The sequence below is a fragment of the Equus quagga genome, chromosome 12, assembly GCF_021613505.1.
Source record: "Equus quagga isolate Etosha38 chromosome 12, UCLA_HA_Equagga_1.0, whole genome shotgun sequence".
Classification (NCBI taxonomy): Eukaryota; Metazoa; Chordata; class Mammalia; order Perissodactyla; family Equidae; genus Equus; species Equus quagga.
Genome location: NC_060278.1, coordinates 21,383,348 through 21,399,143, shown reverse-complemented (window position 1 = coordinate 21,399,143; position 15,796 = coordinate 21,383,348). Strand labels below are relative to the sequence as shown.

Genomic DNA, 15,796 nt, shown 5'->3' with positions numbered 1-15,796 from the left:
CAAAAGCACCACCAGTCAAGCAGGAACCACCACTGTGAGGGCTCCAGCTTCCTTCCCTCCTCCACATGGGCCACTAGACCCCAGATGACAGCTTCATTGAGATATAATTCACATGCCATACGGTTCTCCCATTTGAAGTATGCCATTCAGTGATTTTTAGCAGATTCAGAGTCGTGCAGCCATCATCACAGTCAAACTTAGAACATTTTCGTCACCCCAGAAGAAACCCCGTGCCCATCCGCAGTCACTCCCTGTTTCCTCCAGTCCCCTGCCCTGGCCATCCACCCATCTACTTCTGGGCTCCATACATTTGCTTGTTCTCACTGCCTTGCATTTCACTCTCTACCTCTTGCCAAGGCCCATGTCTTCCTCTTTAACATCCCTGTCTGGGAGACGCAATGTTGGCATCTCCTGGGAACGGAAGGAATAGACAGGGCCTCTCTTGGACAAGGGCCATGTGCCCCTTTTCTGGCCCTGAATGCCCTGCTCTCCTGCCCTGGCACCAGGCTTCTTCTCTGTTCCCGCCTTCTTTCCGCTCCCAGGTGCAAGCAGAGTCCAGGCTCGTTTGGAGGGCAGCTCATGATTGGAGATTTAGGCAACAGACTGAGCCCCAGCACTTTGACCCTGCCGCTTAGGTCAGGGCTCAAGGCTGGGCTGACCACAAAGAAGGCACTTGGCAAACCTTCCAGTCACTCAGCTCATACTCCAGCCTCTAACCCTAGAGAGAGCCCTCAGATACCAGGACCTGGGACTCTGACCACCAGCAGCCTGGTTAAAATGGACTTGGGTCTCATGTTAGACAGGAACACTGAGGGAAGCTGTACGCTTGAAGGCATTCATCCCGGATAAGATGGAAGAGGCCTGTGCAGGCCTCCACGCACAGATCTTGGATTAGATGAGAAAGGGAAGGAAGCAGAACAAAACAAAAACGCATAGAACGAGTTCTTGTCTTGGCCCCTCCACAGAATAGTTGTACGACCCTTGGAAAGTCATTTCGTTGCCTCCGAGCCCAGTTTTCACATCTTCACATGAGGGAGCTGGACCCATTGATCTGTGTTGCACCTTTCAGCCTGTGAGCTCTATCAGTTGTCAGAGAACATAAAATGGTTGTGTAGGAGCTTCCCTTACTAAGTTTAGTTTCCAAATGAAATCTTATGTTGGGACTTTGTGATTTGAGGTTGGATTAGCCATGTGGGTTTATATACTCCATTCTTCTTTTTTTTTTTTTTTAATTTAATTTTTATTTTTTATTTTTCCTTTTTCTCCCCAAAACCCCCCACTAGATAGCTCTATATTTTAGTTGTGGGTCTTTCTAGTTGTGGCATGTGGGAGGCCACCTCAGCATGGCCTGATGAGTGGTGCTAGGTCCACGCCCAGGATCCGAACCGGTGAAACCCTGGGCTGCCGAAGCGGAGCGTGCAAACTTAACCACTCGGCCGCAGGGCCGGCCCCTATACACCCCATTCTTATTTTTGTCCCTAACGTAATGTGGGAAGTTGACTGGTGTCTTCAGCTGAAGGTCTGCGATAGGTCATTTGTCCACTTAATTCTACTGTCTTTCCAACCAAAGAGACATTATTATACCTAACTAAAGCAGATTATCTAAAATACCTGTGAGTAATCCTGTGGAAACACTGAATTGGGAAGGTCACAGTAGGAGGAAGAAGGTGGACAGCGTTCATTTCTTTCCCTAGAGTTTTTCTTCAACAAATCGTTGTGGTTAAGACTTTTTTACTTATGATTGTTATCATTATCACAACATCCTAAAAACACCCGTGATGGTTATAATTGTTGACTACTGTGGATCTGTGTTGTGCCGAGAGCCAGAATGTTTTTAGACTTGAGAGGTTGTTTGTTGAGTCACTGAGCTAAACTACTGTGCATGGATAGAAGAAAAATTTGAAATGTCTTAGGGTGAACCTGAGAGAGCAGTGGAGTTAGGAAGCGGTGTGTGCTGAATGATGGGGGGCAGGATTCTAGCAAAAATAAGGTATATGGAGAACAGATGAGGCAGGCATGCTCTACGCCTCACATCGTGATCTCCCAGGTGATCCCACCAACCTTCAATAAAATCCAGAAAAATCACAAAATAAATAGTGTCACTGGATTTCTTGTGAAAATTTCAGGTTCTGGTCATCAGAGAGCCAAAACAGGCAGACATGGTGAGGAGGCAGCTGACATTTTGGTTACAGTGACTGTCTACTGGATACGAGACAACCTCTGAGTTTACAAATATAGTAAACAGTTTACAAATATGTCAGACATGAATTTTTCCTTTAAGTGTAAAGTCTAGTAGAGGTGAAAAGCAGGGGTGATGAGCAAATATAGTAAAAAGTTGAATTTTATATGAGGAGCTGATTCTCCTTTTTAAATCTCTCTCAAGCCCGTCTCCTTCTCTGTTCCCATCACCACGACTCTAGTTTAGGTGACTTTCAACTCTTGTCTAAACTGTTTCCCATATTCAGTATTTCCCACACTATAGCCAACATGATTTCTGCAAAATGCATATCTAACTATCCTTTGTCAATTTTTGTTTAATTCTCACCCATTTCTTTCAGATTATTGACTAATATATCATTTCCTCTGCAAAGTTTTTCCAGATCAGACCCCCTTACCTGAAAGTGAATTGCTACGCATGCTATGTTTCCATAAGACCCCAGAATCACCTTGTCATAGCCATTTCCATACTCTAAAGTAATTGCCCATTTTCTTGTCTGAAGCCCTCATTAGATGGTCAACTCGACAGCAAGGACATTATTTACACTGTTGTATTTACATTGCTCAATGCTTAGTAAATGCACAAATATTTGAATGTATGATTCAGTAGATGCTATGGGAGGAGGCTGGAGGTGTGGTGACATTTAAATTGGACCGTGAAGGATAGGTCAGATGTGTCTATGCAGAGATGGACACTGCTGACACAGAAACAGGTTTAGGAAATAGCAAGTGATTTGACTTGATTATAGAGCAAGAGTTGGCAAACTATAGCCTGTGTACCAAACTGGCCCCCAGCTTGTTTTTGTAAATAAAGTTTTATTGTAACAAAGCTAGGCTTTTCCATTTACATATTGTCTGTAACTTTCACACTACATTGACAGAATTGAGTAATTGCCACTGTAAAGCCTGCAAAAGCTCAAAATATTTATTCTCTGGCCCTTTACAGAAAAAATTTGCCATCGCTGCAATGGAGTATAAAGGGGAGGGTAGTAGGGGGTGAAATTTGAAAGGTAGGTAGGGCCATATCCTGGATTTCTCAGAATAAAGTGCAAATCCCGTAGTCGCATGTAGTGTACACATAGAGGACTACTAAGATTACAGTACTAGGGTTTGGGGTTTTTTTTAACCTATTGCTTTTTTCCTTGGTCCAGTGATCAATAAAAGGAATATTTTGTGCCTATTTTCCCTTATAGTATCTTGCCACTCTTCTAACGCCCCTTGTACCGATGCTGTTATTAAAGGGAGTATAGAACTGCTAGAGGTGTAAATTGATAAAATTACAGAGATCTAGTTAATATGAAACTGTTCTAATTTCAGCTGGAGAAAAAGTATCCTTAAAATCAGTCTGTTCCTCCTCTTCCCCCCCCCCCCAGACCCCAAATCTCAGAAAAAGTGGAACAAAAAGATGTGCCTTCAACTAAAATCTTAGGGCATATTATTTCAAAAGTTGGATTTTTTTTTTTAAGAAAAGGTATATAAAATCTGATGACAATGAAAGGAAAATTACAGGCCAATCTGCCTTGTGAATGTAGATGCAGAAATTCTAAACAAAATATCAGGAAATCAAATTCAGTGATGTATAAAAAGCATAATAACATCACAACCAAGTTGGACTTAGTCCAAGAATGCAAGGTTGGTTTAATATTTGACAAAGTCAGTGTAATTCAATTCATTAACAGATTAAAGGAGAAAAAGTGTATGATCATCTCTCAGCCTGGCCACCGTTGACACTTTGGGCCAGATAATTCTTTATGTGGGGAGTTGTCCTGTGCATTGTAGGATATATATATACACATATAGCACCACTCCTGGCCTCTGTCCACTAGATGCCAATGGCACCCACCTAGTTGTGACAACCAAAAATGTCTCCAGACATTGCCAAATGCCCCATGGAGGGTAAAATCACCCGCAGCTAAGAACCACTACAATAAATGAAGGAAAAGCATTTGACAAAATTCAAAACCCATTCATTATTTTAAAAACAAATACACTTAGCTAAACTAGGAACAGATGAAAACTCTCTTAATCTGATAAAGATCATTTTAAAAAAAAAAAAAAACCTGCAGCAAACTTTCTACTTAATGGTGAAATGTTGAAAGCTTTTTCCCTGATACTGGGAACAAGACAAAGATGCCCCTGCTATTCAGCGACAGGAGAACCAGCCAGTGTGATAAGGCAGAATGAAAAAAGGAAGGAAAGGCATAAGGAGTGGAAAGGAGGAAATAAGAATCCGTCATTTGCAGACACACTTGTATATGCAGAAGATTGAAAAGAATCTACAGATAAACTGTTAGAATTATGCAGCAAATTTGATAAATTTACTTATTATCAGGTCAGTATACTTTGTATTTCTATACACCAGCAATAATTAGAAAATTTAGAAAGTGCCACTATATAGGGGCCAGCCCCGTGGCCGAGTAATTAAGTTGTCGCCCTCTGCTTCGGCAGCCCAGGGTTTTGCTGGTTCAGATCCTGGGTGCGGACCTAGCACAGCTCATCAGGCCATGCTGAGGCGGTATGCCTCTGGCAACAACTAGAAGGACCCACAACTAGAATGTACAACTATGTACTGGGGGGCTTTGGGGAGGAGAAGAAGAAAAAAAGAAGATTGGCAACAGATGTTAGCTCGGGTGCCAATCTTTAAAAAAAAAAAAATGATGCTATTTATTATAGCCTTAAAAACCATCAAATACCTAAGAAGACATGTAACGAAAACTGTGTAAAATCTTACACTGGAAACTACAAGATATTATTAAGAGAAATTAGAGAAGCAAATCAATGCTTATCAAACTTCAGTGCATCAGTATTACCCAGAGGGTGTGTTAAGACACAGATTGAAGGGCCAGCCCCTTAAATTTCTGGTTCAGTAGATGTGAGGTGGAGCCCAAGAATTTGTATTTCTAACAAGTTCCCAGGGGCTGCTGCGGCTCATCAAGGCACCGCACTTTGAGAGCCACTGATCTGAATAAACGAAGCGTATCCAGATCTGTGGGTTGAAAAACTATTGTAAAACATCAGTTCTCCTCCATTTGGGGAACTTCTGTGCAGTCCAGGCAGAGTTCCAGCAGGTGTGTGTGTGTGTCTGTGTGTGTGGAAACTGAAAAGCTGATACTGAAATGTATATGGGAATAAAGAGGGCCAAGAAAAGCCAGAGCAGACTTAAAGGAGAACGGCAAAACTGGAGGGCTTTAAACAACCAGCTGTCCGGACTTATTATAAAGTTATAATAATTAAAACCGTGCTTTGTCAGTGTACACATAGACGAGTAGACAAACGAAGAGAAAAGAGGTTCTGGAAACAGGCCGACACAGGTACTGTCAGCTGATTTACAACCAAGGAGACCTGTGGTGGAGAAAGGATGGTCTTTTCAAGGAGTGGTGCCAGAACAGCTGGGTATCAGTTCAGAAAACAATGAATCTTGACCCCACACCATACGCGGAAGTGCATTCCAGATGAATCGTCGCACTAACTATGGAAGGTTAAAAACAGTAATGCTTCTAGAATAAAACATAGGTGAATCCCTTCATGACCACAGAGTAGGTAGTGATTTCTTAAATAGGACACAAAAAGCTCTAACCATGCACGAAAAGATTGACACATTGGACTACATTAAAATGAAGGACTAGTCATCAAAAGATCCCCACTGAGAGAGAGAAGAGGTAAGTCAATGAGTAGAAGATATTTGCAATAAATGTATCCAACAGAAGATTTGTATCTAGTATGTCTAATCCTACAAATCATTTTTTTAGACTACTTGCTAGAAAAATGGGCACAAGACTTGAGCAGGCACTTCCTAAGAAGACCTCCAAATGGCCGCTTAACTACTATGAAAAAAAAGATGCTGGACATCATTAGTTGTCTTGGGGATGGATTGAAAATGAGTGAGACACGAAACCATACCTATCCGACAGAACTGCAGTGCAAGCAGCCTGCCAGAGGGAGTGTAAATTGGTGCGGCCACTTCGGCTGTATCTGCCGAAGCAGAAATATCTTAATGACCCAGCAATAGTCTATAGGTTTATAGCCAATAGATTTGCATTGCGTCTTCTCCCTAGCAGTATTCGGTTCCATCTGCTTACCCAACGCATGCTGTGGGTATCTCCTTCCAGCCATATTCCATTCTATCTCTTTACTGAGCCTGTGCTGTAAATAAATCTCCTTTTCCTGAGTCATCATTCCTCAGGACTAAGCTAATACAGCCAGGCTAGTTGGAGCAATTTGCATGTATTCTTGTGTTAATCATACCGAAACGAAATGTATGCTATGCCTGAAACTAAAGGAAGGTCTCTAACATTGTACAGACTGCAGGTTCTGTGATGGACCCGGCAGTCAGATGCGTTGGGGTGGGTGGGCGTTTGAGTACCTCTCAGATCACAGCAGAAAAAGCATCACTCTGCACCATGTGGATGAGCTCTTAATCACCTTTGCTTCCGCCATTTTTCTTCTTGTTTTATCGAAGTTCATGCTCATAGTGGAGTCAAATGGTTTTATAAGGTTTATGAAAAGCATTAGTCTTCCATGTACCTCTCCCCCATTTCCTCACCAGAGGCAATGACTTTTAACTCCTTCCTGTTTCTTTGTTATTTAACTTCATTTTCCCCACCACTGACATTTTACTATATATCCTTTCAGCAGCTGTTATATGTGTGTATATAGTAAGAATGCATTTATTTAAATCCAATCGAGACAACTGTATTCTTCTGTCTCCCTTTCTTTCATTTGGCCTTAAATTCTTTGAAAACATCATTTGAAATGGCTGTATAATATTCCATCTGTGAACATTCATGATTTGTTTAACCATACCCTGATTGTTGGACATTTGAGGTTGTTTCTTGTTTTGCTTTTTTCTTGCTACTATAAATACCAATATAATTAATCTAACTCTATGTGTGTGTGTTGCTATAGATGAATTGACTCATATACTTTCTCTCCCAACTTTAGTTTTTTCCGTGGTCCATAATCGTTTGGGTCTTATTTGCTTGCTTCATGTTCTTTGTAGCCCTCTGGCTTGCTCTGAACTAGACGGGTTGTTCACTACACAGCTGACATCCTGGGGATGTCACCATGACCCTGGGATTCCCTCCAGCTCTCTCTCATTGACCCTCCTATTTCCTGGCTCCTGTATCTTTTCTTGGTTTACTCCCTTGTTGAGGGGAGCAGCCACTCGCCTGCAGTAGCTTCTTGAGAAAGGCATATGTGGCAGATCCATTGTTTAGACCCCACATGTCATCAAAACATCTTTATCCTATCCTGACCTAATCTCGTAAGGACCAGAACTCTAGTTCTGAATTCATTCAGAATTTTGAAGGAATCATAGCACTGTCTTCTGGCTTCCAGTGTTGCTGCTGAGAAGTCTGTTGCTGTTCTGATCCCTGCTCTTTTGTCATGTGACCTGCCTGTTCACTCTGGGAGCTTACAGGATCTTGGTCTTCGGTGTCCTGAACCTTCGGGCTGTTTTATTCTCGTTCATTAGGTTCTTCTAGCGGCCCCTTTCTATGTGGAAACTCGTGTCCGTCTGCTTAAGGACATTCCTTGAATTATTTTACTTATTCATTGTGATCATTTCTTCCCCTCTGATTTATCTTTCTGAAACACTCCTTATTCAGACATTGACCCTCCCACACTGATCCTCTAATTTTATCTTTTCTATTTAAAAAAAAAATTGTTTTGACTTTTTGTTTTACTTTTCTGGTTTCTCAACATCGTCTTCTAGGCTTGTCTTTAGTTTTTCATTTCTGCTGTCAGTTTTCATGTCTAGAGCTCTTTTTGTTTTCTAGGGTTTTTTTAATAACATTTTTATTATTATCTTGATTATGGATTCAGTATCTTCTCTTATCTCTCTGAGGATATTATTGATAATATTTATGAAATTTTCATCATTCTGCCTAGTTTGTTTCTTCTAAGTTGCATTTTTTTTCCTTTTCTTTGTTTTGATATGTCTTTCATGTTAAAGGTTTTTCACAGCTGCTTGTTATCATTAGTTATATGCACAGATTTAAAAGTAGGACATTGGGGCACGCCCTGTGGCCGAGTGGTTAAGTTCACGCGCTCTGCTTTGGCGGCCCACGGTTTTGCCAGTTCACATCCTGAGCGTGGACATGGCACCGCTCATCCGGCCATGCTGCGGCAGCATCCCACATGCCACAGCTACAAGGACCCACAACTGAAATATACAACTCTGTAATAGGGGGATTTGGGGGGAAAAAAGCAAAAAAAAGAAAAGAAAAAAGATTGGCAACAGTTGTTAGTTCAGATGCCAATCTTTAAAAAATAAACAAATAAAAATAGGACATTAAGCAACTGATTAAAAGTTCTGTGCTGGGTGTGTTGACTCTGATCTTCACTCGTGGGGTGCTCTTGCTGAGCTATTTCCTTGAGGAATCCTTCGTCTCGGCCTCTCTTGGCTCATGGGCCATGCAGATTCCCCAGAGGAGACTCTTCTAGTCTTCTGTCTAGAGGGTGAATTTGGCCTCATTTACTCCCTGTTTTCAATACGGTCCTTCACCGTCAACTCTGCTTGATGTCCCCCCACTTCAAATCTCTCTTTTACTTTCTTTTTTGGGTTTTTTTTTTTTTTTTTGAGGAAGACTAGCCCTGAGCTAACATCTGCCAATCCCCCTCTTTTTTGCTGAGGAAGACTGGCCCTGAGCTAACATCTGTGCCCATCTTCCTCCACTTTATATGTGGGACACCTACCACAGCATGGCTTGCCAAGTGGTGCCGTGTCCGCACCAGGGATCTGAACCAGTGAACCCTGGGCCGCCAAAGCGGAACGTGCGCACTTAACCACTGCACCACCAGGCCGGCCCCTCTTTTACTTTCTTTAAGAAAAAACATCTAGTTTTCTGCCGAGGTGACCTAATTGCTTCTGAAAGAGACTTTCAACCAGTTCTGCTCTTTTCAACGTCGTCCTTGCCACACTTCCAGAACCGCCCAGCACCCCCAGTGCCTGAGCTCGGGGGAGCTCTCCAGTACTCAGCTGGTTGATTATTGGCCTCTCCCAGCTGCTGACCAAAATTCAACTTTCTGGGTTCTTCTGAATCAGTTACCACCTGTCCTTCTGCTGTCTAACTTCCCAGATTTTGCTATGTCATCTCTTTTCCTATTATTTTTGTTTTTGTGATTTGTGCCCTTTAAAAAAATAATAAATCCCTTTATTGTTTTAGTGGGGTATCTGGAGGAAGAGGCGGTAAGTATGTGAGTTCACTCCACTGTCTTTAGCCAGAGATTTTCCCCCAGTGCCACTACGGGGGAACCAAGTGTGTTTGACAGCAGTAGGTAGACAGTAAGCTGTCCCAAGGAGGAGCCGGAGAAGCATTGCGTTGTCGTCATTGAGTCGCTAGGAAGCACAAGGCGAGAGCCGATAAGAAGTTCTAAGATCCCTGATTTGCTGCGCCCTGTAGTCAGCCTTCTTTTTGATGCAGGTAAAATGGTGAAGGACATGGGGCACAGGTCTGTCAGCCGGGTGACCTGAATGGCAGACATTTTAGAGTGCTGTGAAGTCTTCCCTGGGCTCTGAATCGACCCTGACTGTGTCATGGTTTTTTCTCTTCGGTGAAGCCACCGTTTGTTTTCTCTCTTCCATTCCTAACCCCCACACCTCTCGTGCAGGATGACGAGATCCTGAAGTACCTCACCCACGAGGAAAAGGATGTCATCCTGTTTTTTGAGGAGACTATTGATTCCCTGGAGGACGACTTTGAGGAGCTGGACCTGTGTGACAGCGGCGTACACTGCCACTCTCTGCGGTCTCTGGAAGAGGGCGCTTCCAGTCACTCGGAGCCGGAAGATGTCATCGATTTAGTGCAGCCAGGACCTGCAGCTGGGGAACACGAGAGCCGCCCGGAGGGGACCGAGGCAGCGGGTGAGCAGGAAGCACACAAGCCCCGGGGGCACTTCCTTCCATCGCGTTCTCCTGGGCTTGCCGCTATGGAAGCTAGGGGGTGGGCGTACCCGAGATTCCTAGGGTCGAAGCATCCTCTTGGCGGTTTGATTGTCCAACGAGTAGATGCTTCCATAGCATATTAGGGTGACAACACAGGAAGGGAAACTCCAAAAGGGCTAGAATAAAAATGAGACCAACTGGGCCTACAAATAGATGGCATATATATATTTTCATAAAGAAACAAAATCGGAAATGACTTCCAGGTAACAATTCATTCTACAAAGAAAACATGCAGGTACTTGTATTTTAGCCCTTGAGGTTTAATGTCAACTTTTGTTCAAGATTGTGCCCCTGTTTCTGTAGCGTGACTTTCCAAGGTGTTCTGGCTGGTTCAGAACAACAGGAAAAGATCAGAACAGAAATTCCTCTCAGCACCTGCTTCGTACATTGGCTTGACTTAGGGCGGCATCGGAGGACAGGGGTACCTTTGTCCCTTGAGTCCTAGAGGCAGATGGACAAGGAGAAAATTTTCTTCCAGTTTTTTTCCTGATTGGAAAAGATTTTGGAAATAAATGTGGGCAAGGAATAAGGTTGTAAAGGAAAAAATAGAAGGGAAAATATTTTTGCTCTGCTAACTACAGAACGCTGCCATTTGTCATGAGCCTTTAGAAATAGATATTTTTTCCTTTTTTTTTTTTTGTAAGCAAGGCTATGTATTACACAGAATTTCACAAACTGTTATAGCTTCTGAACCTGGAGCTTAGTTTGCAACCATCTCTTCAAAGAAGACACTTAATATGAATTTCTCTCTTTTTTTTGCTTGAGGAAGATTGGCCCTGAGCTAACATCTATACATCTATGCCAGTCTTCTTCTACTTTATATGTGGGTCGCTGCCACAGCATGGCTGACAAGGGGTGTAGGTCTGCATCCAGGATCCAAACCCGCAAACCCGGGCCACCAAAGCAGAACGTGCCAGACTTGACCCCTACGCCACAGGGCTGGCCCCTCAACTTCCCATGTTTATCACTCTTCTTCTTTGAAGTATAGTTCCTAAAATTAATTTGAACCAGTTGACCCTTTAAAAATGTCAGATCAAGAGGAAGATGGGCACGGATGTTAGCTCAGGGCTGGTCTTCCTCAGCAAAAAGAGGAGGGTTGGCAGCAGTTAGCTCAGGGCTAATCTTCCTTAAAAAAAAAAAAAAAGATCATTTCATTGTGCCAAGGAAAACACTTTTGGAAAGTGAGCCACCTCGCCCATCAGTTCTCTAACATGACATTTTCGTAAGAGCTCTAAGTGCCTCCTCTGTGGCTGGCATCCTGGAGATTCTGAGGATGCAAAGATGAGTAAGACACGGCTTACACTCGTGCAGCAGGAGGAAGCGTATAAACATAAGTGCAGAAAAGTGTTAGGGGATCCGCGATCAGTCTATGTTGTGGATACAGTAAAGGCTCAGAGGCTGGCGTATGACATTCTACCTGGGCCATCAGGAAACATTTCTGTTTCAAATCTGACTGTCCTGCATCTAGAAGGACCTGATGGAGTTGTTGGCGTGTGCCACACCACCTTCCAGGCTCGTTTCTCCCTGTAGAACCCCCTGCTATGTTATTGTTTCTTCCTCCTACTTGCCCCGGGATGATGGGTCTTCAGAAGCTCACTTCTACAGTGTGCTTTCCACGTGCTGACCTTTCTGACTTGCAAGTCTTTCTCCATCACTCATGCTTTCCTTTCCATTACATGGTTATGAGAATCACGTGCTGCATTCTCTTTGTCTAGTCCAGGGAACAAGGATAAAGGGAGTTTAGCTGACGGGAGGAACTGCTGACATTGGTATTACGTCCCTTTGAGACCCTTTTCAATTCAGTGAAAAGGAAATGTAATGCGTTTATTTTTACATAAAGTGGTAGCTTATGAGGGTTCTCCCTCACTTTTCAGGGGCTGGACCTGGTGGAAAGGAAGACATTCCTGACCTTGAATGCAGGAAGCAGGATGCTGAGAATTCGCCCCCTCCAGACTCCACGGTTCCAGAGGCCCCTCCTCTGTCGCCTTCCCTGCCTGTCACCGCAGCTCCAGCCCACCCCAGGAAAGAGCTGCTCACTCCTTCTCCCCCAGCAGAGCACCCAAAACTACCCCGCTCGGTCCCTACTCCTCTTGTTATCGCCCAGAAAATTTCCGAGAAGCTGGCAGGAAATGAAGCACTTTCGCCCACATCTCCCTCGAAGGAGGGCAGGCCTGGAGAATGGAGGACACTGGCTTCTGGGGCCCCTCGAAATGGGGACCACCTGCCATGGCACAGACCCACGACACAGCCTGCACCCAAGATCCACCGCTTCCCCAGCAACATCAGCGTGACCAACAGCTCGGGGAAGGAGTTCAACAAGACCATCTCGAAAGCAGCCGTCAATGTGCAGGAGCGGAAGGCCCAGGTCTTGGCCAACATTAATGGTATCTCTTTCCTCACCGTGGGAGAAATGGAAGATCAGGCCCCGAAGGGCCATCTCACTGAGCAGAGGAGAAGCATCTCTCCAGAGCAGGGCACTCGGGACCAGAGCAAGCCAGGCCCCGGCCAGGAAGCTGTATCCTCGCGGGCGGGAAGGCAGACCAGCGGTCAGCAGTCCAGAGGCGTGCAGACAGAACAGTCCCCGCCGTTGGCCAATGGCTTCCAGAGCATCCACGATGTCCTAAAGAGGGAGCCTAGTGCCTTTGTCTCTACTGGAAAAACTGTCACCATCCGTCCAGACCCGGCTCTTACTAGTAAACTTGCACGCCAGAACGCCAGCAAGAGCTTGTATGAGCACCGGCAGCCGGACTGCAGCCAGGATGCGAGGAGGCGGTCGGGTTCGCTCCCCAGGGCCGTGGGGTTCAGGCCGCAGGGCATCACTGTCCAGTTCTCCGGCCGAGGCTCCACCGAGGAAGCCCGGAGGGAGGCCCTGCGGAAGCTCGGCCTCCTGAAGGAGAACTTGTGATGGAGGCTGAGCAGGGAGCTGGAGGAGGCACGATGCCTGGTCTGTCTGGCAGGAGAGCAGGAGCAGCAGTCCCAGCTGCTGTGCCCGGCTGAGGGCTAGAGATGAGAGGCGCCAGGACTCAGTGGTCCCGACTGAGTGAAGGACAGAAAGTGCGGCCCCACTCTGATGCTACAGCCGAGCAGAGGGGATCCTTCTGTGAAAGAGGGTCCAGCCCCATCTCTTGTCTTCCTTTTTCCAGGAACTCAGAGAATAATTTTAAAAACCTATTTGTTCCTATAATTTGTAAATGCCATATACTTTTTGGGTTTAAGAGGAGGGGGATTGGGTCCAATGTGTTATTCTTGTCTCTAATTGAGCCTTTTATCCCAAGGACATGACATGAAGTCAGTTTAGATCTCTTATACTCAGTTCTCTAAGAAAGTGAGTTTCTAAGAAAAATAAAAAAGAAATGCTTGTTAAATTTTCATAGTGTCTTAAAATACTTTTCTGGTTTTTTGTTTGTTTTTGAAGGGTAAATAACAATGCGCTTGCCCTAGATATGCCTTTGTTGCTTGATATAACTTGGTTTGCCCAGTTTTTTGTTTTTGTTTTGCTGAGGAAGATTGGCCCTGAGCTAACATCTGTGCCAATCTTCCTCTATTTTGTATGTGAGACGCCGCCTCAGCATGGCCACCAACAAGTGGTGTAGGTCTGCACCCGGGATCTGAACCCCAGGCCACCGACTGAAGCAGAGCCCACAGAACTTAACCATCAGGCCACCCGGGCTGGCCCTGCTCAATTCTTTTTTTAATTGAAAATTAAAATGAAACCTTTAGAGTATGATTTACTGTAATTTTGAGGTATGGGAGTGGAATAGAAAGGTTGAGTTTGGAAAAGGTGGTAATCTTAAGAAAGTGAGTCTCATGAGACTAGAAGGTCTGTGTTCCTGGGAGATATGTGTATGAACGTGTATTGTGTATATACATGTACATAATATATGTTAACATATACACATGTAGGTATTGTGTGTGTGCACACGCATTCATATGACATACATATAAAGTTAAAACCCCGTTGAGTAAGACAGGATGCAGGAGCTTCCTATCCTCCTGATGGACACAGCCATCTCAGCATTGTGATGGGTGACACAGAAATGTTTACTTCCTAATAAGGAAATCTTTTAAGGACCTATCTCCATAATATTTCGGTGAACCAAAGTGCTTTTTCCTCAACAGTGTGTTGTTCTGTTCCCAATTAAAGTAATATTCCAAAGAAGCAAGATAGTTCCTTTTTTAGTAAAGAACGTTTTTAAAGATTTAATTTATCACCTAATTTTAATTTATCGCCTAATTTTAGTTTTGCATGTTCCGAGGTAGCCAGTAAACAGAGGAAAACAGAAGATTCTTAAGATCCCCTGTCTTCCATGGGCAAGATCTCAGGATTAATTTAAAAGGGAAAAAAACAGCGAACCAAGTTATGCAGTATGAAAAGAACTGGTTTTCTCCCCAGCTGTGACTTGCATGCTGAGCTGTGGCCACAGCATTATTATCAAACCTCTCCGAGGCTTGGGTCTTAAACCTCTAAAAATAGACCAGGAGGGGCCACACTTGAAGTTACGCCCTTTTGTTATTGTGTCTCAGAATCTGTTTCTTTCCTGTTGAGTATTATTTAAATTCAGACTTTTAAATGTGCTGTGAAGGACGTTTTTCATAGTATTCAATTTGCCTTGTAAGTTACATAAAATGATTGCAATTTTTTCCTTAGAACTACAGTATTTAGCGTCTCGTCCAGCCCTGTCCTCTTGAAATAATCTCATAGGTTCTTGACGGTCTTTGTTTCAATAGGTGCTTTGATTTTAGAGGTTTGTAAAATAGCTTTTATTTTACTCCTGTTCATGTTGGGTTTGTTTAAAGGATTCTCGAGGGCTGTATTCCCTTTTTATAAAGTGAGATGCCATACAGTGTTTAAAAATGGAGGGTCTTGATATGGCTAACATTTTAAATGTCCTTTATATATGAGGCTTCTTTCTTTTTATCTTATCCTATGACTTCATTGTGATTAAGGTGAACTTGACTATATATTAGCTTATTTGTTCTCATAATGACATTTTTGAAAAATAAATGTAGAGATTTACCTTAAGTATAAACAACATTGTGCATTTTATACTTATCTCAATTATTTTCTTTTAAATGGTTATATCCTATCCTTCTGTTTATTCATAATTTCTTCTACCAATTATACTGACTGTTACTCTGGTCATTTCCTGTGCCCAAACCTTAGTGATTAAAGCCATATGTTTTTACAAGGTTGAAATTATAGCCCCTACTGAACTAACCTGGATGTGTATGTGTCACATTAACACAAACACCCAGTTTGCTGAGGGGGTTAGTTTCTTTGCTGTAACTATTGTTCTCGGACGTTCTTAAAGGCTCATCTTCAAGGGAATTTAAGGACCGTATTTCAAAGCAGAATTATAATGAAAAGTGCCCTTTTTTTCTTTCAAGTGATACTTGTAAATCAGTCTCCATTTTTATGAAACTCTTTATCTGAATACTTAAAATCGTTGGGGGTGGGGGGGGGGGGGATTTTCCTCTGCTTTTAGGAAGGTGTGTACAAATGGCCAAACCAGAGTTGCGTCTGCACATGGTGACTCTCACCTGTCACCAGGGTAACGGCTCGGTTCTCTCCCCCGCCCTCTCCGATATTTGGTTCCCAGCGTGCACACTTATCTTCACAACACCGGGAGAAAT

General features: G+C 43.6%; 1 protein-coding gene across 1 annotated transcript in view; it reads left to right on the top strand.

Moving 5' to 3' along the window:
* PROSER2 (proline and serine rich 2) overlaps window positions 1–15,206 on the top strand; it is a 42,523-nt gene extending 27,317 nt beyond the window's left edge. The window contains exons 3-4 of the mRNA XM_046679479.1: window positions 9,829–10,081; window positions 12,037–15,206. Coding sequence (XP_046535435.1) covers window positions 9,829–10,081; window positions 12,037–13,067 — 1,284 coding nt within the window. The 3' untranslated portion in view covers window positions 13,068–15,206. The remainder of the gene's footprint in view (window positions 1–9,828; window positions 10,082–12,036) is intronic.
* Window positions 15,207–15,796: the final 590 nt, after the last annotated feature.